At 42.7% G+C, this 17,983-nt stretch overlaps 1 protein-coding gene across 5 annotated transcripts in view; it reads right to left on the bottom strand.

The window, feature by feature from the left end:
- Positions 1-17,983, bottom strand: part of rtkna (rhotekin a) — a 55,134-nt gene that overhangs the window by 32,874 nt on the left and 4,277 nt on the right. Inside the window, exon 1 of one of the 5 annotated variants that reach the window (XM_071482611.1) lies at positions 4,803-5,529. The exons of the other annotated variants lie outside the window; for them this stretch is intronic. Coding sequence (XP_071338712.1) covers positions 4,803-4,898 — 96 coding nt within the window. The 5' untranslated portion in view covers positions 4,899-5,529. Of the gene's footprint in view, positions 1-4,802; positions 5,530-17,983 lie in introns of those variants that run through there. 5 annotated transcript variants of the gene reach the window in all.

Raw genomic sequence — 17,983 nt, 5'->3', positions numbered from 1 at the left:
GGGGAGGTGCAGGGAGTCAGGTCGATATTCCAATAACAACACCTCTCGCTTTGGCTTGGTGTTTTCTCCTTCACACTCTTCTGGCTCAAGCCTGCTGTTTTTCAAAGGAAACTGGCTCAGGCCGTGGCATCTTACTGGTTCCTGCTCACACAGAGTGCCTATTCAGACGTGTGCTGCTCCACCTATCCGCTGCATGGGCGATGGCTGGAGTGAGGAGAGGACTGAGGTACGGACAAGGAGGGGGATACAGCGCTGGGGGTAGGGGAAGTGTTGGTTTGAACTGTGGTTAGTAGACTTGAGGTTGGCTGGGAGACAGGAAGGCTTGGAAGATGTGGCTGAAGGTTAGGAGCTCGATGCGCGGTTCCGAGACGAAGCGGAGGGAGCTTGGTAGGCAGCGCTGGGTGTATGTGATGTGATACAAAGCCCCCTTTCTCCTCTACTTCACACACACACACACTGTGCTTGATTTTGGCATTCAGCACTGGAAAAACTGGAACCTACTGTAGCTATCCATGGTACAGATGCCAGAGACACACTTACAAAGACACAACGCATACACACAGCAAACAAACTAAATCAAAAAAGAAGGAAAAAAAAAGAACCTCACGTTCAAGATGAAATCCTGGCTGATAAACCTAATGTCCCTAATTAATCAAAACACTCTGCTTGATTATGGGGCTTACAGTATTGGATTATTAGTTTTACACTCACTATTTACTCATACATACTGTCAGAAGCACACAGAGACGAGCTCCACGGGGAGCAGTGTACGATGAAGTGGTTCGTTGTGCAGGAATGTGTTTTGGATCGGACATGACTGTGTATTCTGTGTCACAGGAGAGCGAGCGCTGTTAGCTTTAGCACACCTTCCACTGAAGCAAGCAGGTCTGGTGTAACTTATGCTACTTAAACAACCCCACAGCTGAACTAACATACACACATGCAGGTTTCTACTGCTGACTTTCTGCTTCTTCATGGAAAGATATATTGATACTGACTTTAATGCTGAAAGGATTAATTTATCACAAAAAAGGAAGAAATGGGCAATAGGATGGAGAATGATCAAATTAATGGTGAAAATGATAAGAGAAGATGATGGTGAATAAAGACAAGGATAGAAAAAATAGCATTACACATTACAAATGAAGTGGAATGTAATTATGAGTCTAAACCAGGTAAGCTTGGGGACGGAAGCTAAACCTTACTTGCACTGTTTTGCTATTCCAGTACAAATAAGATTAACCTTTGCTCTAACTACAATTCATCATCATGGTAGAGAATCATCAGGCCAGGGACAGCACAGACACGGGGTAACTCCTACATTTAGAAAGCATGACATATGGCTTTTCATACTGCAGGAAAATTGTAAATTAGCCAGAGTGAATGTCCTCAGACAACATGCTTTCAAAGGAAGAAATCTGAATCATACAGAGGAGATGTGTCTGTGCAATTACATCAGTGTAGTCTCAAATACAGGAGGCACTGATCTCTGGTTTCTGATGAGTCATACTCAATCAGATGATCAAGGCGGATTGACCAGTGGTCTGAGATCAGATGAGAGAGAGGCTGCATGAATATCAGCCGATGGATATTAAAGGCCTGCCTGCAGGGTCTAGAATCTCCAGAACTATCCGAGGCATGGCCACAGCTAAGTTTAGAGTCGGGGAGCGTGTGAGAGGTCAAACATGAATCCTGGGTGAGGCAGTGAGAAACTCCCACCTGACCCCCACGTGAGCTCACAGTCAACCAGGGCCAGAGGATGAGCTACCATGACCACAACAGTTGCTTCATAACATGATTTCATTTGTCTTACTCCTAAAGCTGCAATATATAAAATAACTGCAGCAGGACTCAAAATCTTTATAGTCTTTCATCAGATGATATCATTGGTATGATCAGAAGCAGCCAGAGCTGTAGCAGCTTAATGCCCCAAGCTGAACCTCTGATTTAGATCAGGGCTGCTCTCCAGTGAGGTCAACACACATACACACTCACACATAGAGAAAGTATTGTACTTTCGCAAACAATGAGTGACTTACAGAATGAAATGCTCAGCACAAATCCTGCTTTTATAACTTGGGCAAAAATGAATGACCTCAGAAATCCCTTCACAAACGTCAACATTTAACTGGCAAAGCCGCCATTTATGTAGTCAAGGCCAGTCTGCAGGCTAAAATTAGACCAGGGAGAAAGTGTCCATCTACGGCCCTCAGGCTATCAATGGAGAGAAGGGGAAAGGCCAGGGGGACTGAGCCTGAGGAGGTGAAGAAGGCTAAGAGAGAAGTAAACAACAGGGCGACATTAAATACACAGTGAATAAGAAAAAAAATGCCATGTGTGTCCAGGTCTGTGGTGACAGGAAATGGTGTGTATATGTCTTTTAATGGCAGTGGGTTCAATGACATCATGTTGTCTTTCCCGGTGGGAAACAGTAATTGCACAAGACCATTTCCTGTTTCCCAGCAGCCACCTCTCCTTTGAGGCGGAAATGCAGTGACTGTATTATGGGCCTCGTAAGAGAGGAGGGAAAGACGAAAGAAAACAGTGCAGTGCAGCCAAGAATGCAGTTATTCCTATTATAACAGACTTGTTAAAACCTGAAGAGCAGAGAAGGTACGTCCTACTGAGCTCGAACATAACACAATGACCGCTCCCTACGTGCCTGAGGAATGCTGGAACCTCAGGACATGCATGATCTTCTCACTTTTTAACTCTCTTTTTAAATGGCTGATGCCTCTATCTTCTGAGATGACCATTGCAGACACACATACAGGTTATATGTGTGCATGTGTCAGAGGTGGGAGTGACTTTCAGGTACACTGTATGTTGCTGCAGGGAAAAACAAAAGGAGGTGAAAATAGTTTGCAGAACTGCAAGTCATAATGGGCTAACAAGACATTTATGAAAGACCCCGGAAGATAAAAACATCCATAGCTCGCTGAAATTACAGTTAGACTGTGGGCTGTGCAGCTCAGCCACATACAAAGAATCCCTGTCTCATAAACCCACCCAAGCAGAGGAGACGCGGGGGGGGGGGGGGGGGGGGGGGGTGACTTCAGTGAGTGAGCATGTGAGCAAACAAGTGAGTGTTTACCAGCAAAAATACTCATGAGCTGAAGACGAGCATGACTTTGTATTCAATTACCTGAAATTCTCACTGGTTATTGCAGAGTAGTGGCGCTCTGCAGCCGACCCTGACCTCTGAACTCTGAGAGTTTTCCCACAGGGCTAAAAGAGGGCTCATCATCCTGTTATTACACATTCCTGTGCTTGCAATTGCATTAAGAGATATAAAACTGAAACGAAGAGCAGAAAATGCTTAAAAGCACAAAGGTCTTCAGACAGAAATGCCTATTATCTGCATTCCTAACATAATGCCCGAGATTCAATATTCAGATAATGTGCCACTTTCCAGTCTTTATCCAAGCTGTAAACAAGTTTCTTTATCAAAGGAGGCTCTGTGACAGGAACTAAAAAGCTGATTATGCCTGATCAACTTGTTGGTAAAAAAGACCTCGTGATAGCTGGTCTGTGCCAGTGCATTTCAGGTTACAGGTGCTGAAAAAACACCTCAAAGAAATCACTTTTACACTCTATCCTTGATCATGAGTGCAAATAGCTTAAAGAGAGTTTCAAAGACAGATCTGCAACATCCCAAAAACATAATAATCTAGACTCCACAGCAGATGAGGAAGTTGGCAGGTGTGTATATTATTTCATGGTCACATATCTCCTTTCATGTGATTAAAAAGCCAGACACCTGGCATGCTCTGTGGCACTTGGCACAAGTAGATAAACAAAGCAACACATCATATGAAAATGATGCCAAACTAGCTAGCAGGTACAACACAGCAGTGAGTGATATCACCTCTCATACAGCCCTAGTGTCACACAGCTGAGGGCCTTTTGGACCAGATTTCAGCTGACATAGTGAGAAAGAAACTGCTTTTCACAATGCTAAACAGCTGCGGCACAGACAGCCAATATCTTTTCAGATTACAGGGCCAGAAAATAAAGTATATTAGAGTTCCCCTTTGAAATTCCTGTAGCATTTCCAAAGTGTCCATGTGTCTCTTCTTCCCCTGGACAGATACATTCTTAAGGTATTTCCTCTGTAATCGTCGACTTTTAGACAGACTGTGGAGAGTTGCAAAAAAAGGTGAGATGTTACATAAATGATAAACCTTCATCATGCTGTATGGAAGGTCTCCTGTTTCTGTCTTTCTCAGAACACAACACTAGTATGCACACACACTCCCACGGGGACTTATGAGGCCCATATGTGCAGCTGTGGACTGTGTGTGAACCCCAGTTGGAAGGGGAGACACAGAGAGGGAGAGATGGATGGCATGCAGTGTTGTTTTCTATTTGCTGTCAGTGAGAGCTTTGCCATCTGTAAAGGGAGAGACCACACCAGTGTCAGCTCGACTTGTTTGTCACATAGAAAGATTCTTCAACCAGCCCCTCTGTAAACTTTACAACACTGAGGCACAGCTGCACACTCAGTCTATTAACACAGTAATGCACTGTACTTTAGGGGGGGGAAGACATGTCTGAAAATAAGTTTCAGTTATTATTGAGCATTATTGTAAGCAGGGTGGATAATCAATCAATCAATCAATCAAAACGAGAAGGTAAAACAGTTTGAGACATGATCACATACACACCTCGTCCACTGACACACAATGCAACTTGGAGATTGTGTAAAAACTGGTGACAGAAGCGCAAATAAGAGCAACAAAAACGCGTGCAGAGGGTCAACGACTAGTGATGGTCAAATGGAGATCGAGATCAACTTTTACCTGTAAACTGAGGGCAATCTGGCGGATGTACATCATATTGAGATCCTCTAATATCCACAGTTTTTCCTCCATGTTTGTGAATTTATCAACTGGCATCCTTTAGGCAGATATCCACAAAATGCCTTCTTCTTGAAGTTAATGATCGGACTCAAACCGCTGTCCCGCAGGTACCGAGGAGACAAACTTCATCACGACAGTTCGTGTTCAGTCACAACTCGAACAGTCAGTGCGTAAGACACTGCGTAAAAGTTCCGCTCCTCATCCAAAACAAGACGAGTAACTCCGGGAAGGCAGACAGAGGTGGAGTGGATGACAGCATCAGCTGCACTGTAGTAACCCTGTCCATAAAATTCCCCCAACCCGTTCACGGCGCGTATTCTTCTTCTCTACTTTTCTCCAGGCAACAAAGATCCTCTCAAACACCCACAGTCAACACCCAGCGGCTGCGGAGAAAGAATAGAGTCTTTTAAAATGCAGTTCTTCTCTTTGTGTCCCTGTGTCCCGACTGTGAATGCCGTCTGTCCTCTGTGTGACAGGAGACCTCTCCACAAAAGGGCATCGCCTCTGCGGGAGTGATCGACACAACTAGCCCACTGTGTGCGCCCTGACGCTCCCCAGCCCGGCGCTAAATTAACCCCTACGACGCGTCTCTGATGATGGTAATGAACTTTAAAAAAAAAAGAAGAAAGGGGGGGGGAAGAAAAAGAGAGATATTACTGTAGGAGCCCCCCCCACGCCCTTTTAAACAATTAAATAGCAAGTACCGAACCACAACATATGCATAGCGGGGTGGAGAGCTTTGTTCTTTTTACTGGCTTGATAATAAATGGAGAAATTATAACCGTGTCAGCTGGCGCTCTTCATGAGGGGAGGCGACAGTGAAAATGAACACCCAGACATGTTATCCAACACGAATCTGATCAGAACAAGTCCAGGTCTGATGCATTTAAACAAGGACAAATTATATTATTTGCCTGTGTTTAAATGAAAAAAAAGAAATCGTTCTCACTGTTTTTACAAACTGATAAAGTGAGAGAAATGTGGAAAAGGTGAGGAAAGATGCGCCTTAGTAGGTCACAGGGTCACAAGCATTTGGCCAATTCAAATACATATTTCATAGCACCGGTCCCCAGGGTCCCAGATCGTTTCAATCTTTTATCGCTTAACTATTAAATATTCATTTAAGTCACTCCTGAAAATTCTTACCACATCCAAAAAAAAAAAAAAAAAAAAAAAAAAAAAAAAAAATCGGCTCCCAATTCCACATTCAGTGCTACAAGTTAGATATCTGAAAGTTGATATTGGAGGAAGAAATATTTCCATGTAGAAAAATAAGCCAGGGCAAAGCCAGTCTCCTTTCCCATCGCTCCAGCTGTTTGGTGGCCAGTTTCCTGTCCTCAGAGCGAGAGTTCACTCCGTGTGACTTTCAGTCACAAACTGCGCTGGTGATCCCGCTTCTGTCCTCTGGGAAAACTGGTTTACAGCCACTCTGCCTCTTCTCCACAGAGCCTACACGAACTCTACAAGCGCGGAGAGCTCTCCAGCGAGTTAATCCTGGACCTGATACAGCTGTTGTGTGTGTGTGTGTGTGTGTGTGTGAGATGTGTTGATTCTTCTTTGTGGCGTGGGTGAGACCAAGCTGCGCGAACCACAACTCGACCCCTCAACAGGAAACCGGCGTCACATTGCGCCCTGCTCACTGGGCCACATTAATTAAAACACACACACTTTCTTCTGGTATTCAACAACACGGACGCAGCGGTGTGGAGCAGATGGTTTCAGAGGGTCACTGACTGGCTTCGAGGGTCCATCGAGAGAAAGAAGAGCACTCCTTCAAAGAAGGTTACGGGAGATGAAATATTGAGGATGGTTTTGTTAACCACATTCTTCCCTTTCACATGACATTTGGGACCCATCCTCTCCACACACACATGCCCATATGGCCCTCCATCATTCTGAGGCACGTCCTCTGAACTCTTTGACAGAGACGAACATTGAAAACAAAGGAGCTGTAAAGCCCTTTCACCCCAGAGGAGAGAAGGAGAGGAGCCGGGGGTGCCAGTAGCAAGCTGGGTCATTTCCCCAAGAAAAGCCTCCACCCTCAGAGTTGAAATCACTCTGCTAATCTGTCACAGACACCAGCATACACACAGTAAGAGAAGAGATTTATTGTTCTGGAAAGAGGTGGAAAGGGAAATAGCTGAGGTGAATGCACAGAGGGAGGGTTATGGGTGCTCACAAAACATTCTGGGACTCTTGTAGGAGTGTGTGCGCGCTTGCACTTGCTTCACAATTCACTGTGAGCAGATTCATATCCAGCCAATCCCCTCTGAAAGTTGATCTGGCACGCTGCTGAACTGGAAAATATTCACTTAACAAGACCTCAAACACCCCAAACACTACAGTGAATTGTGTTAACACAGGCTTCGACTCCTCTAAAAAAAAGTCATACAGTTTATCTCGCAGCTGTTCTCACTTTTCTCATTGGTAGATGTGGATGTTTTTTTTTTTCAATGACGAGAATAAACAAGCAACAGGAGAACAAAGTAATATTATAATGACACTTAATGCATTAAGTCTTGATTTAGTCTCTTTGTTACACCAGCAGCAGTTCCTTAAGCAGAACATGGTGCAGGTAAATCTCCCTGCAGTAAAACACAAAGGCTGACACCTTGTAATAAAAGCCTGGAGGCTGAACAAAAACAGGCAGAAAACAGCTATTATCTAAATGACAGGGCAGGCAGGCAGGCAGGCAGGCAGGCGACCAGCTCAAACTCAGAGCATCGCTGCTTTTTGGCCGGGAGTCACCGAAGACGAGGCAAACTCAGGTATTCAGAGACAATAGAGAAGTGGTTAGTGGAGAGGGAAGAGTTTTATGCTGGGTTAAATGGTGATTACCCACTGATGGGATGGTGGATTAGCTTGATCTGACTGTAGTAGGGCCAGATGTGCTAATTGGCTGCAACGAGGGAGGAATGAAACCAATGCATTACACAATCAGTTAATCCAACACCAAGTCTGGGGTCTGATCAAAAAACTACTCAGGATTAGGTAAACGCAGCCCAGACAAAATCCTTCTCTCCACACACACACACAGGCTGACCCTTGCATAATAGGTTCAGAGGGGGTTTCAAGACAATACCCGGTGCACTTCTTGTTTCTGAACGGATGTGTGGAGGAATATAGAAAACTTCCTGTCCATGCACCCAATCAGCTGGAGGAAACAAGCTGGAGTCAGAGCTGAGGGTCGGCTGAAAAAGGGACATTACAGGCAAGTTTTTTTATGAATAGTGTTTGCAGTGGAGAAAAAAAGGTAAATGATTGCAAGACAGATTTATATTTTCATCTTCAAAACATTTGTTGTCAGTCAATCAGGTTAACAATGGTGACAGCCCGTGCTGCGGCCTGAGCAAGACAGGAAGGGAAGACTATCAAGACAAATGGACTCCAGACAACTTAGGTCTTAAAATAAATGATAAATGAAAGTAAAGGATGATAGGATAATGAAAGAATAATTCCCTTTACATAGGTCTTTATTTTTAGCCACAGCTAATGGGATGCCGATCTCTCAGTCCACCACTTTGGTCCAGATTGAAATATTTCAGCAACATGATGGATTTAGATAAAATTTTGTACGAGCATTAATGGTTCCCCCACTATGAATCCTAATGATTCTGGTAATCCTCCGACTCCTCCCAGCGCCACCATGAGCTCTGCATTTCTGGTTTTGACTACTATTGGGTGAATTGCCATGAAATGTGGTACACACATTCATGTTCTCATTTGGGATGAAGTTTAATAACTTTGGTGACCCCCTTACTTTTGTTCTAGTGCTCCCAAATTTTAATTGCCCCATATTTTGGTTTATGACTAAATATCTGCAAAACCTCACAGATTCCCATCAGACTCAACTTTACCTTGTGCTTAGTGTTAATTGGCATGTTAGCATGCTACACTATGATGGTGAACATGACAAATATTATACTTTCTTAGCATAATATTTTTAGCATTGTAATTGTGCAGATGTTAGTATGATGATGTGAGCAGGTCTCCTCTATGGCTGCAGAGTATGTAAGTAAAGTAAGTAAAATCAGTTAGAATAATTTAATCATCTAAGTAACTGCTATGATCTGGAAACCTGACAAGTCTGACAAGAAAAGTAGGCTTCAGATGATTGGACAGGTTGTCACCAGACTGTTTAAAAGCCTGTTTAGCCAGATAATCTAAATCACTTCATTTGGTAGTAAAATTGAAAGTGAGAGCGCCTGAAATGTCATAATTGCACAAAACTGTGTCCACAACCTGCCTTCACTTTCTTTTCCATGTTAGTTTGTCTAACCGGAGGGTTCATTTAAAAAACCTGTATGATCAGATTTCCTGCCCCAACAGGCTTCTTTTTAGTAATGTTGCATCATTCCCAGATCTCAGCAATTCACTTTGTGAATCTAATGTTTTTATTACCAATAGGAAAGATGGCCAAAACTAATTAAATAAAATCCAATTTCTAATAAACTGTGATTATTCTTTAGTATCACCAGACTTAATATGCCTCTGAATACAGAGTATGCCCAGTGTTCAGACAGGCAGTCTACAAAAGGAAAAAAAAGACAGAAGCCTAAGGAGATCAATTCTGATACTTTAAAGAGTCTAAAGAAAGCAAACACACTGATGATAATCATGCAAATGACATTTTCAAGTTCTAATCAGCACTATTTTATTGCCTCGGATGGCAAAACACCCTTTTATCTTCAGAGCTGTAGAGTCTGTGCTAAAGGTTAAATCTGCCCTTAATCTAGCGCACAGTGTGGCAGCAGAACAAGGCAGGGCTCCAGGATAGCTGGGCCCCAAACCACAACAAAGACTCCTGACTGTCATCTAGACCCAATCTGAAAACTGAACCCCACCCACACCACGACTCCCACTCACCAACTGGGACATACATACACGGACAGAAACCTACACTTACATACACAAATACATACCCAGGCATAAACAGACACAAACAAACACTTTTGGAACCATGTGTATATGTGTATATGTGTATATGCACACACACACACAAAGCTGTGGCAAAACAGTTTCAATGTACAAGACTAATGCAGAAGATCAAGATTTGGTTGTCTGATTATGGCCTGCCCAGCAAACATCCTCCCTGATGTTTCACACACAGGGCTAAGAAGTAAAACATGAGCTTTTTTTAGTGTATTTCACACTATCAGCGAGCTGACTGCACAAGGAAAGTGAGAGAAAAAGGTATATATATAAAAGGGTATTTTTCAGCCGAAAAGGGATCTGCCAAAGCACCAGGTTACGAGTGTGCTCCTGTTAACTGTGCGTCACAAGTAAAAAGAAAGTTCATAAAAGTGAACAGTTTTTGTGACTTTCATTGACTGTGGACAGTTACATAGAGATAAATGTTCTTATCAAGATGGGAACAGACACACAGCGACCAGCAACAGTTTTAAAGGCAGGCTACTCAAAAAAAAAAGAAAGAAAGAAAAAAAAGAAAACAAGAACAGCCTCAACAGATTTGAATATCACAGGACTTCAGTTACATGGCTGCGTTACGTCAGGCGCTGGGTCACATCTGCTCGACTTGATGACAGCATGTGACGAGCGGTGAAACCAGACGTATCATAGAGAAATCCCCCTGGAGGTCAGTTCTTAGTTATAGAGCATGAAAAACCTGCGCTGACAGCCACACAGTCATAACTCAGACACAGAGACAGAGTAATGACACTGTAAATCTCATTGACAGCCCACCTTGTTATTAGGTGTATCAGCTTCATGTCTGTAATGTCTGAATGGCCTAACATCTACCTTAAGATCAGATACAGGTTATGTTATGTTCATGTTATGACCATGCATGTAGTAGAGAACGTTCTACATGACACCAGTGATCAAAGGTTGAGGAATGCTGGGAGAGAAATGTTGAACAAAGTCCTCCTCTTCCACTGGAAATCCCATGATGAAGAAAAGGGTGGATGTGTTAGTCACATGAGTTAGCTTAGAAAAGCTGGGGGGAGTCGCCAGCCTTATCACACAACACAATAAAAATTTTTTTTTAAAAAACAGGGAGAGTTTTTAGTATCATGTTTTGAGGACCCATCTTATTTCTCAATATGATTCCTTGCTCTGCAAAGCAGGCAAACATACACACAGAGAGCGGCGAGAATAGCTATACAGACAGTTCAGCAGCAGTATGTCAGGTGTAAGCAGAGCACTCTGGCTGCTTTCCAGAATCACTGCTGACTATCAGGAACGCTACCTCGGCCAGTCACAGGAGACTGCAGCATGTCATCACTCTGAAGGAGCAGGCACCTCAGTGAAACAGAAAGTAACTCAGTAATTTATCTCCATTGATTCCTACCCTCAGGGGTGCAGGATGTGCAGTATAAGACTAGATTTGTGAGGATTAAGGAGGATATGTACACTGAGGCAATTCATTTAGTATTTTAAAAAATGCATGTCCTTCTAAAATGACTATTAATGACTGAATATAAAGGAAATTTCAAGTAAAGGTGCATAAGAGAGAAAGTTGTATCTTAGCTGCTAAGCTGCTGCACAACCTGAAATGGAGCAATGGCTCCCTCTGCAGAGCAGCAGCAGCAACACAGTTGCAACAACACACTGCTACCACGTCAAACACACACTCGCAGTACCATACAGTATATTGCACAGGACTTTGCTGATAAATGATTACTACACATCAAGTGGAGACGTGTGTACATATCAGTTTGGTAAACTTGAACAACTGTAATCAGAAGATAAGAAGAAAATAGTATATCACACACACCAGGAACTGACAGACTCACCATCAGCGATAACGTGCAATAAATAACACACACCACCTGTGCAATATACCTCATATGCTGCTTTTATGCTGTAAATGGTTGCAAACATCGAATTGTACATATTATATTTTTCTTTGTTGTATTGTCTACTTTGCTGCTGTGACACTGCAGATTTCCCCAGTGTGGGACTAATAAAGGATCTTATCTTGTCTTATCTTAAAAAGAAGTAACATGCTAGTGTTTCCAAGTCAAAACAGACATGATAAAGATGAGTCTCACAGACACGTGAAGAGTGAAGAGACAGACAGAGACAAAGAGAGACATAAAAAAATGCATCGTCAAAAAGATATTCCAAGTTCTGTGCTTTTATTTGCCATGAAGTCACTTCTCCCAGACAGTAATACATGTTTTTAGTAGAGGTCACAACAAAGAGCTGCTTGTTTGTAGCAAAAACATGTCTGGGTAAACTCGAAAACAGAAGCCACAAATCTAAACATCTGCAAAAACAATATAAGAACATGAACATCAGCAGAGAAGACATTAGGGCGGCTATATCTCAAACTGACAAGCATAACATCTTTAAAGCTGGAACATTTTTTCCAGCAAAGACTGAGGAGGAAGACGGTCTAATGAGACAATTGATTCAACAAGGTACTGAACGTAACGATCATTTGTCTGAAACATTTTGATTAATGACTGTGTTTAAATTAATTATTAGTTTTTTAATTTAAATTAAATTTTTAATCCATTTAATGTTCTCAGCTTACGCATTACACTTCTGAATTCAGTATTAAATTCATTTTTTGCTATTTTAGTGAGGTTTGACGTGAGGTTTGTGTAGGACTCGGTTAACATGCAAATAATTCATCTTGCAGCTGCTGGTTTTCTGGATGGCTAGTTATAACTGAGGGGAATTCCCAACACTGAGTCTGTACACAACAGATTCTGAAAATAAATGACATATTACATATGATAGAAATAATCTCAAATTCATTTAGTCTATTAAACGTCAGGAAATAATAAAAGAAATGCCATCAAAATTTCCCAGTGTGTACTGACGCTTCAAATGTTTGGTTTTTTTCAAGCCGGCTACAAGCCAGTTATATCAGGGCAGTATATGCTGTGGTTAAGTTTTTAGGACAATTTTGAATTAAACCTATATTTTACAGATTTTCTGCTTGTACCTAATTTGGAAACTGCTTTGGCAGTGCTAACTGCCATACCTCTTTTAGTGAGGACAAATGGCACCAAGTGTCATTTAACCTGATGAATAACGAATGTTGTTGGTAATCTGACTGTTACCCTAATGGTAAAGGCCTTTTTCATAGTACTTCATTTTAGCTATGCCTCATTTTCTCTGGTATGCTCATAGACGTATCCACAGCATCATTCATAGATACAGAATGGCGTTCCCAGGCAGCAGTGTAGCGGGAAAGGGAGTCCAGCTGAAAATGTGATACTTTGCACAGGATTTTATTTCTCTCTTATAGTTTATTTCTCTTTCTGTTTGTTAGGGAAAACAATGAAGTGTCAATTTAAACTTCTGTGGTGGTGGGGGGACCAGAAGTGAAGAGTAATGAGTATCGGTGATTAAGTGTCCGAGTCCACCTGAGTGAACATCTGACAAGCTGATCTCTTTCTTTTTCTTGAGATAATGGAAAACTAGCGACAGACGCGATGAAAATAATTGCTGAGGCAGCAGGAACAACACAACGATACAACAAGATCTGACACCACACCGTCTGCCACTGGGTCCAGTAAACAAACACATTAAAACACAGGCCTGCTGGCAGGGACCAGTACACTATGCTGCATGCGGGGAAGGCAGAGATGCATAATAGACCCATCTGCTCTCATAAAGTCAAACACCTGCTCGGCATCATCAAAACAAAGAGCAACATCATTGGTGGTTTTGCCTCTTTGGCCTCTCCTCTCCACAGTAACATCCAGTCATCTCCTCACCAGGCTGCACTGCAAAAAATGTCCTTTTATCTACAATACAGTTTTGAATTTAGACTCAATTCTACACTAAATTGTTGGGTACAAAGAGTCCAGAACAGCAATACAATACCTGAATTGGTTGCTTATTACATACAGTTCACCTACGGTGGGCATGTGGGTGACTTAGTTTGAACTCATCACTTTGTAACACGGTGAGAGATTGCACAAAATGAAAACTATAGTGCAGGAACAGGCATGTACAGCACACCTATCTATCACGTACACCTCTAAACATTCCTCAGTATCGATTCCTCTCACCCTGCATTCCTCTATGAAAGGAAGACCCTGACTCCAGCTATTTCACAAGAGGGTCAGATGGTTATGCGGTATATAGACGCAAGGGCTAGAAAGCCAGTGCAGAAAAAAATTAAAGTACAGACTGGAAAAGAAAAAAAACAAAAACAACAAAATGTGTGGCATAGTTGGCTGACATGCTGACATGCCCCCTATTCTTCAGCCTTAATGACTGTGTGGGATTAAAATGACGGTAACGACTTGCCCCTTGTGAAGTTACTAACCCTACCCCTGTTTTCCATGAGCCCAAATGCAGAAAGTTACACAAATGCCAGGATTTGCAACTATTTCTCAAACAGTGCAGCATAGCTTGTTTGTCAGAGGACGGCATTTTTCTACATAGAGACAAAGCCTCTCATGTTTCCAAGCCCTCTGTGATAAGTCAAAGGGGGCTGACAACAAGTGTCCTGGAGTATACATGAAACCACACATCGGAATCTGTGTGTGTATGTGTGTGTGGGGTGTCTTTGTCACTGTTTAACAGAGCAGTACTCAGTAGGGGATTTTGTTTTCCCAGGAAGAAGATACCTTTGGCATGAGGCAGTCGAGTTCTGCTTTACAGTCTGTTAGTGCCAGACTCAATAGGTTGAGGTTAAGGTCTCCGTAGAGGTGTGTATACAGAGATGAACAATGAATAAAAGATTGAGGGATAAAGGAACATAAAACAAACAGTAATCTTCTATGACTGTCTAGAGGTAAAGACAAAGCAGGACTTGCTCTGTGTAAACTGGATCAGGAAAGTGGGTTAGGACTACAGCACATGACACAAAAAAAAGAACCATTTCTCTGCTACATCAGGGGACCTGAGCCTCAAAGAAGTGATGTGGCCCACTTAACAGGGCTCTCCTGGGGAAGGGAGGTGTTGAGGTTGATAGATTGGGGAGAATGAAACAGTGGAAGGATGTGAAAGCTCACAGAGGCAGGTAAGCTAACGGTTTACCTGCAGAATGTTTCTCAACGCCAAACATTTTCATTTCTTTTAATCTGGAAGAGAGGACATCATTTCACAGTATTACTTCATTTAAGCTTTATTCTAGTTACTTTTATACCTCTTTAACTCCAGCTCAGTGCCATTCACATTGTCTGGGAGAGCTTAGTTCACAGCAAGGGCTGAACCCAAATCCTCCCATTGTAGGATTTTCTCCAGTGTTACACAGTACAAATCACAAGACAAGAAGGGACTTGCATGGCAAAAGTTCTGGTTTACTCTGATACAAAAGCTTAACACTCCTCACTAACCAATGTAGTAACGGAAAGAGGCAGGTTTGATGATGCACGGAGGAAGTTTCCCGTCTGGGGGAGTGGGAAAGCATCCAGTGATTACGCCACCTCCATCTATCTATCTCGCCGTCTGTCTGTTAACCAAGTCACTGCCGGTGACAGCCTCGCTCAGGACAGCGTATGCCGAGTGAACAAAGCCTGTCTATGTCTGAGAATATTCAGTGGACCTTGCTAAAAGAGACGCTGCTGCTTAGTCACTGTCTGAAGGGTGTGTGCATGTGTGTGTGTGTGTGTGTGTGAAGCAGAGGTTGGCAAATGACTAATGACGAGTTCAAAACAGCAGCTTTCATTCACAACACTGAATGGTAATGGTTCACTGACAGTGTGTGTGACTCACCTCCTGTGTGTGTCTGCATGCGAATGAACACACATCTGCTATCTATCTCTGCTCACTCTATTAACGCCTTATTTAGAGTGAGGCCCTGTAATGTACAAGAATCTGTGTCTGCGGTTGGGTGGGGTTCACTTGCAACATCAGCAACAGACCCTCAGCTGTTAAACTGCACCCTGACACCAGTTGCCACAAAGAGACACAGACCACTAACCACATTCCACAGCCAAAATACTTATGCCTTATATGTTAAGCCTTCACACAAAGGCAGTCTACTCTGAAATCATTTATAGCAAAACAGTGTCAGATCACTATAACAAAGCAGCAAATTTGGGAGTGAAGACAGTAAAAACATCATAATTGCTGAAATGAAAACTGCCAAAAAAATCCAAGAGATGCAATTCAAGTTAACATCAAATCTTATCTTCACAACGCCAGTTTTACCATCTCTCCAAGCCGAGGATTACACGGTTTGTCCAGCATGTCTGGTAAACTGGACTCAAATAAGATAAGGCTGTGAGGAGAGTGCTGTCCTTGGGTCTGCGGAGTGGACCAGTGAAGGGTCAGCACAAGAGGACATCCTGTAACTAAGAGAGTTATGTTGTGTGTGTCTGTGTGACATATGAAATAGGAAATAACAGAGTCCTTCAGGACTTTCGAGTCCCAACAAGTGAACACATCTACAGTACGTGAGGATCATCAGCTGTTGTTCAGACAGCTCACTGAGAAAACTGACAAATTAGAGACTGAAAGAGATTATCACTGCATCACAGCAAGGACATTACCTAAGTTACATTTGATGTATGAAATTTCCCTGCAGACAATAGCTCTGTTGTGTTAAATAATAAACTACTTCATAACCTTGCCTTGTTGCATCAAAAGATTAAGACTGTGTGTATGTGAGTTCGACAGTGAAAGAAACAAGAATCTTTATTAAATACTTTATTTGAACAATAAAGCTTTGTTTGCTCTTTCACCAAACTTATTAGGCAAACAGTCCAGTCTTTACTCCGGGAACAATAGCAGGACACTGGTTGAATTCACGGCTTGAAGAAACTAAGATTAAACAATTTTTCATTTGTGCTCGCGCTCAGAGGCTGAGCGAGAACAGAGCTCCACAATGATGTATACACAAAGCCTGTGTAATAAAAAAGTTAAACATTTGCTAGTTAAAGTATCCCTCAGCATACCAAGAGAGCCTCCAAGCAGAAAGCTCCAGTGGTCGAGCTGTGTTTGAGGAGAAGGGTCTGCGAAGGGGTAAACTTTTCCTTGGCATCTCCCCTGCACCCCTGCAATGTTCAACATGCCAGAAAGCCCTGAGGCTGCATTGCGCGCGCGCACACACACACACACACACACACACACACACACACTTTTGCATTCACATGGATTTAAGCACGACTGGGTAGTCCCACACTAATTAGGACTGGGCTAAAAATCCCTCTGCATTACACTCTCACAGAACTCTGTGTAGGCCAGGCTTGGCAAATTTGACAATGCAGTTGTTTAGGAAATCTGGTAGAGTGCATACACTCTTAAGAACCCCTGGGGCTCTGAGCCCCTTTCCCTAACATTTCATGCCCCAGAACCGGGTTTGGTTTTGGGCTACATTGCAGTGTTGGCCCATTGTTCCCTAGGTACACAGAGCTGCCTTGAGAGGGAGACTTTGGGGAAGTTTTGGCATTCCTTGAAAGCAACTCTTTCTCAGTGGGTTCATAGTCTGAGGTGCTTCCTCTTTGCTGGCAATAGTCATACTGGCAACATCTCTATGACCACCCTCTCTCTCTCTCTCTCTCTCTCTCTCTCTCTATCTATCTCTCTCCCTCTCTCTCTCTGTATGTGGAGAGGCAAACATATGCTTACATAAAACAGCCTGAATTCATCACAGTTTTCTGCCAGGCCACATTAAACACTAGCAGAAGCCACACTGAGAGGCTGCTTAGAGTGCAAGCAATGCACCTACAAACTATAAACCATACATCAAAGCATCTGGAGAAAACATATCAGTCAGACAAAATCTCTAACTTGGGAGCAACAACACCAGGATGCTTCAGTTTCGACTGATAAAAGCAAAAATATTCCTCATACATGAAAGATCAGAAAATGGAGAAAATAAAAATAAAACAAATACTTCTCCAGCTGAACCAAGTTCTGATAAGAAAACACTGCCTCATATTACCCAGAATTTCAGATAGGATTTACTGCACTGTTGGTGTGACCAACACATTCTTTTTAGGGTGGGCAAGTATATACTGAGCAAAGGAAACACCCATAGTATCCAAAGTTTCACTAAAGCCACTAGCATGCTCAGTGTGGATACTTGCTTGTGAGAATGTGTGGATCTGCAGGGTGGGGAAGGGCAGAGCACCAAAACCGACCAAACCGCAGCCCAAAGCTGTTAAAGCTTTTACTCAACACAAATGGCAGACTCCCAGACCTTACCATACACTCCTGCAGGCTGGGAGAGAGTGTGGGTGGAT

Source organism: Trachinotus anak, unplaced genomic scaffold, assembly GCF_046630095.1.
Source record: "Trachinotus anak isolate AG129_WGS33_773 ecotype Australia unplaced genomic scaffold, CSIRO_AGI_Tana_v1 ptg000008l, whole genome shotgun sequence".
Classification (NCBI taxonomy): Eukaryota; Metazoa; Chordata; class Actinopteri; order Carangiformes; family Carangidae; genus Trachinotus; species Trachinotus anak.
This window is presented reverse-complemented; position numbering and strand designations above follow the sequence as displayed.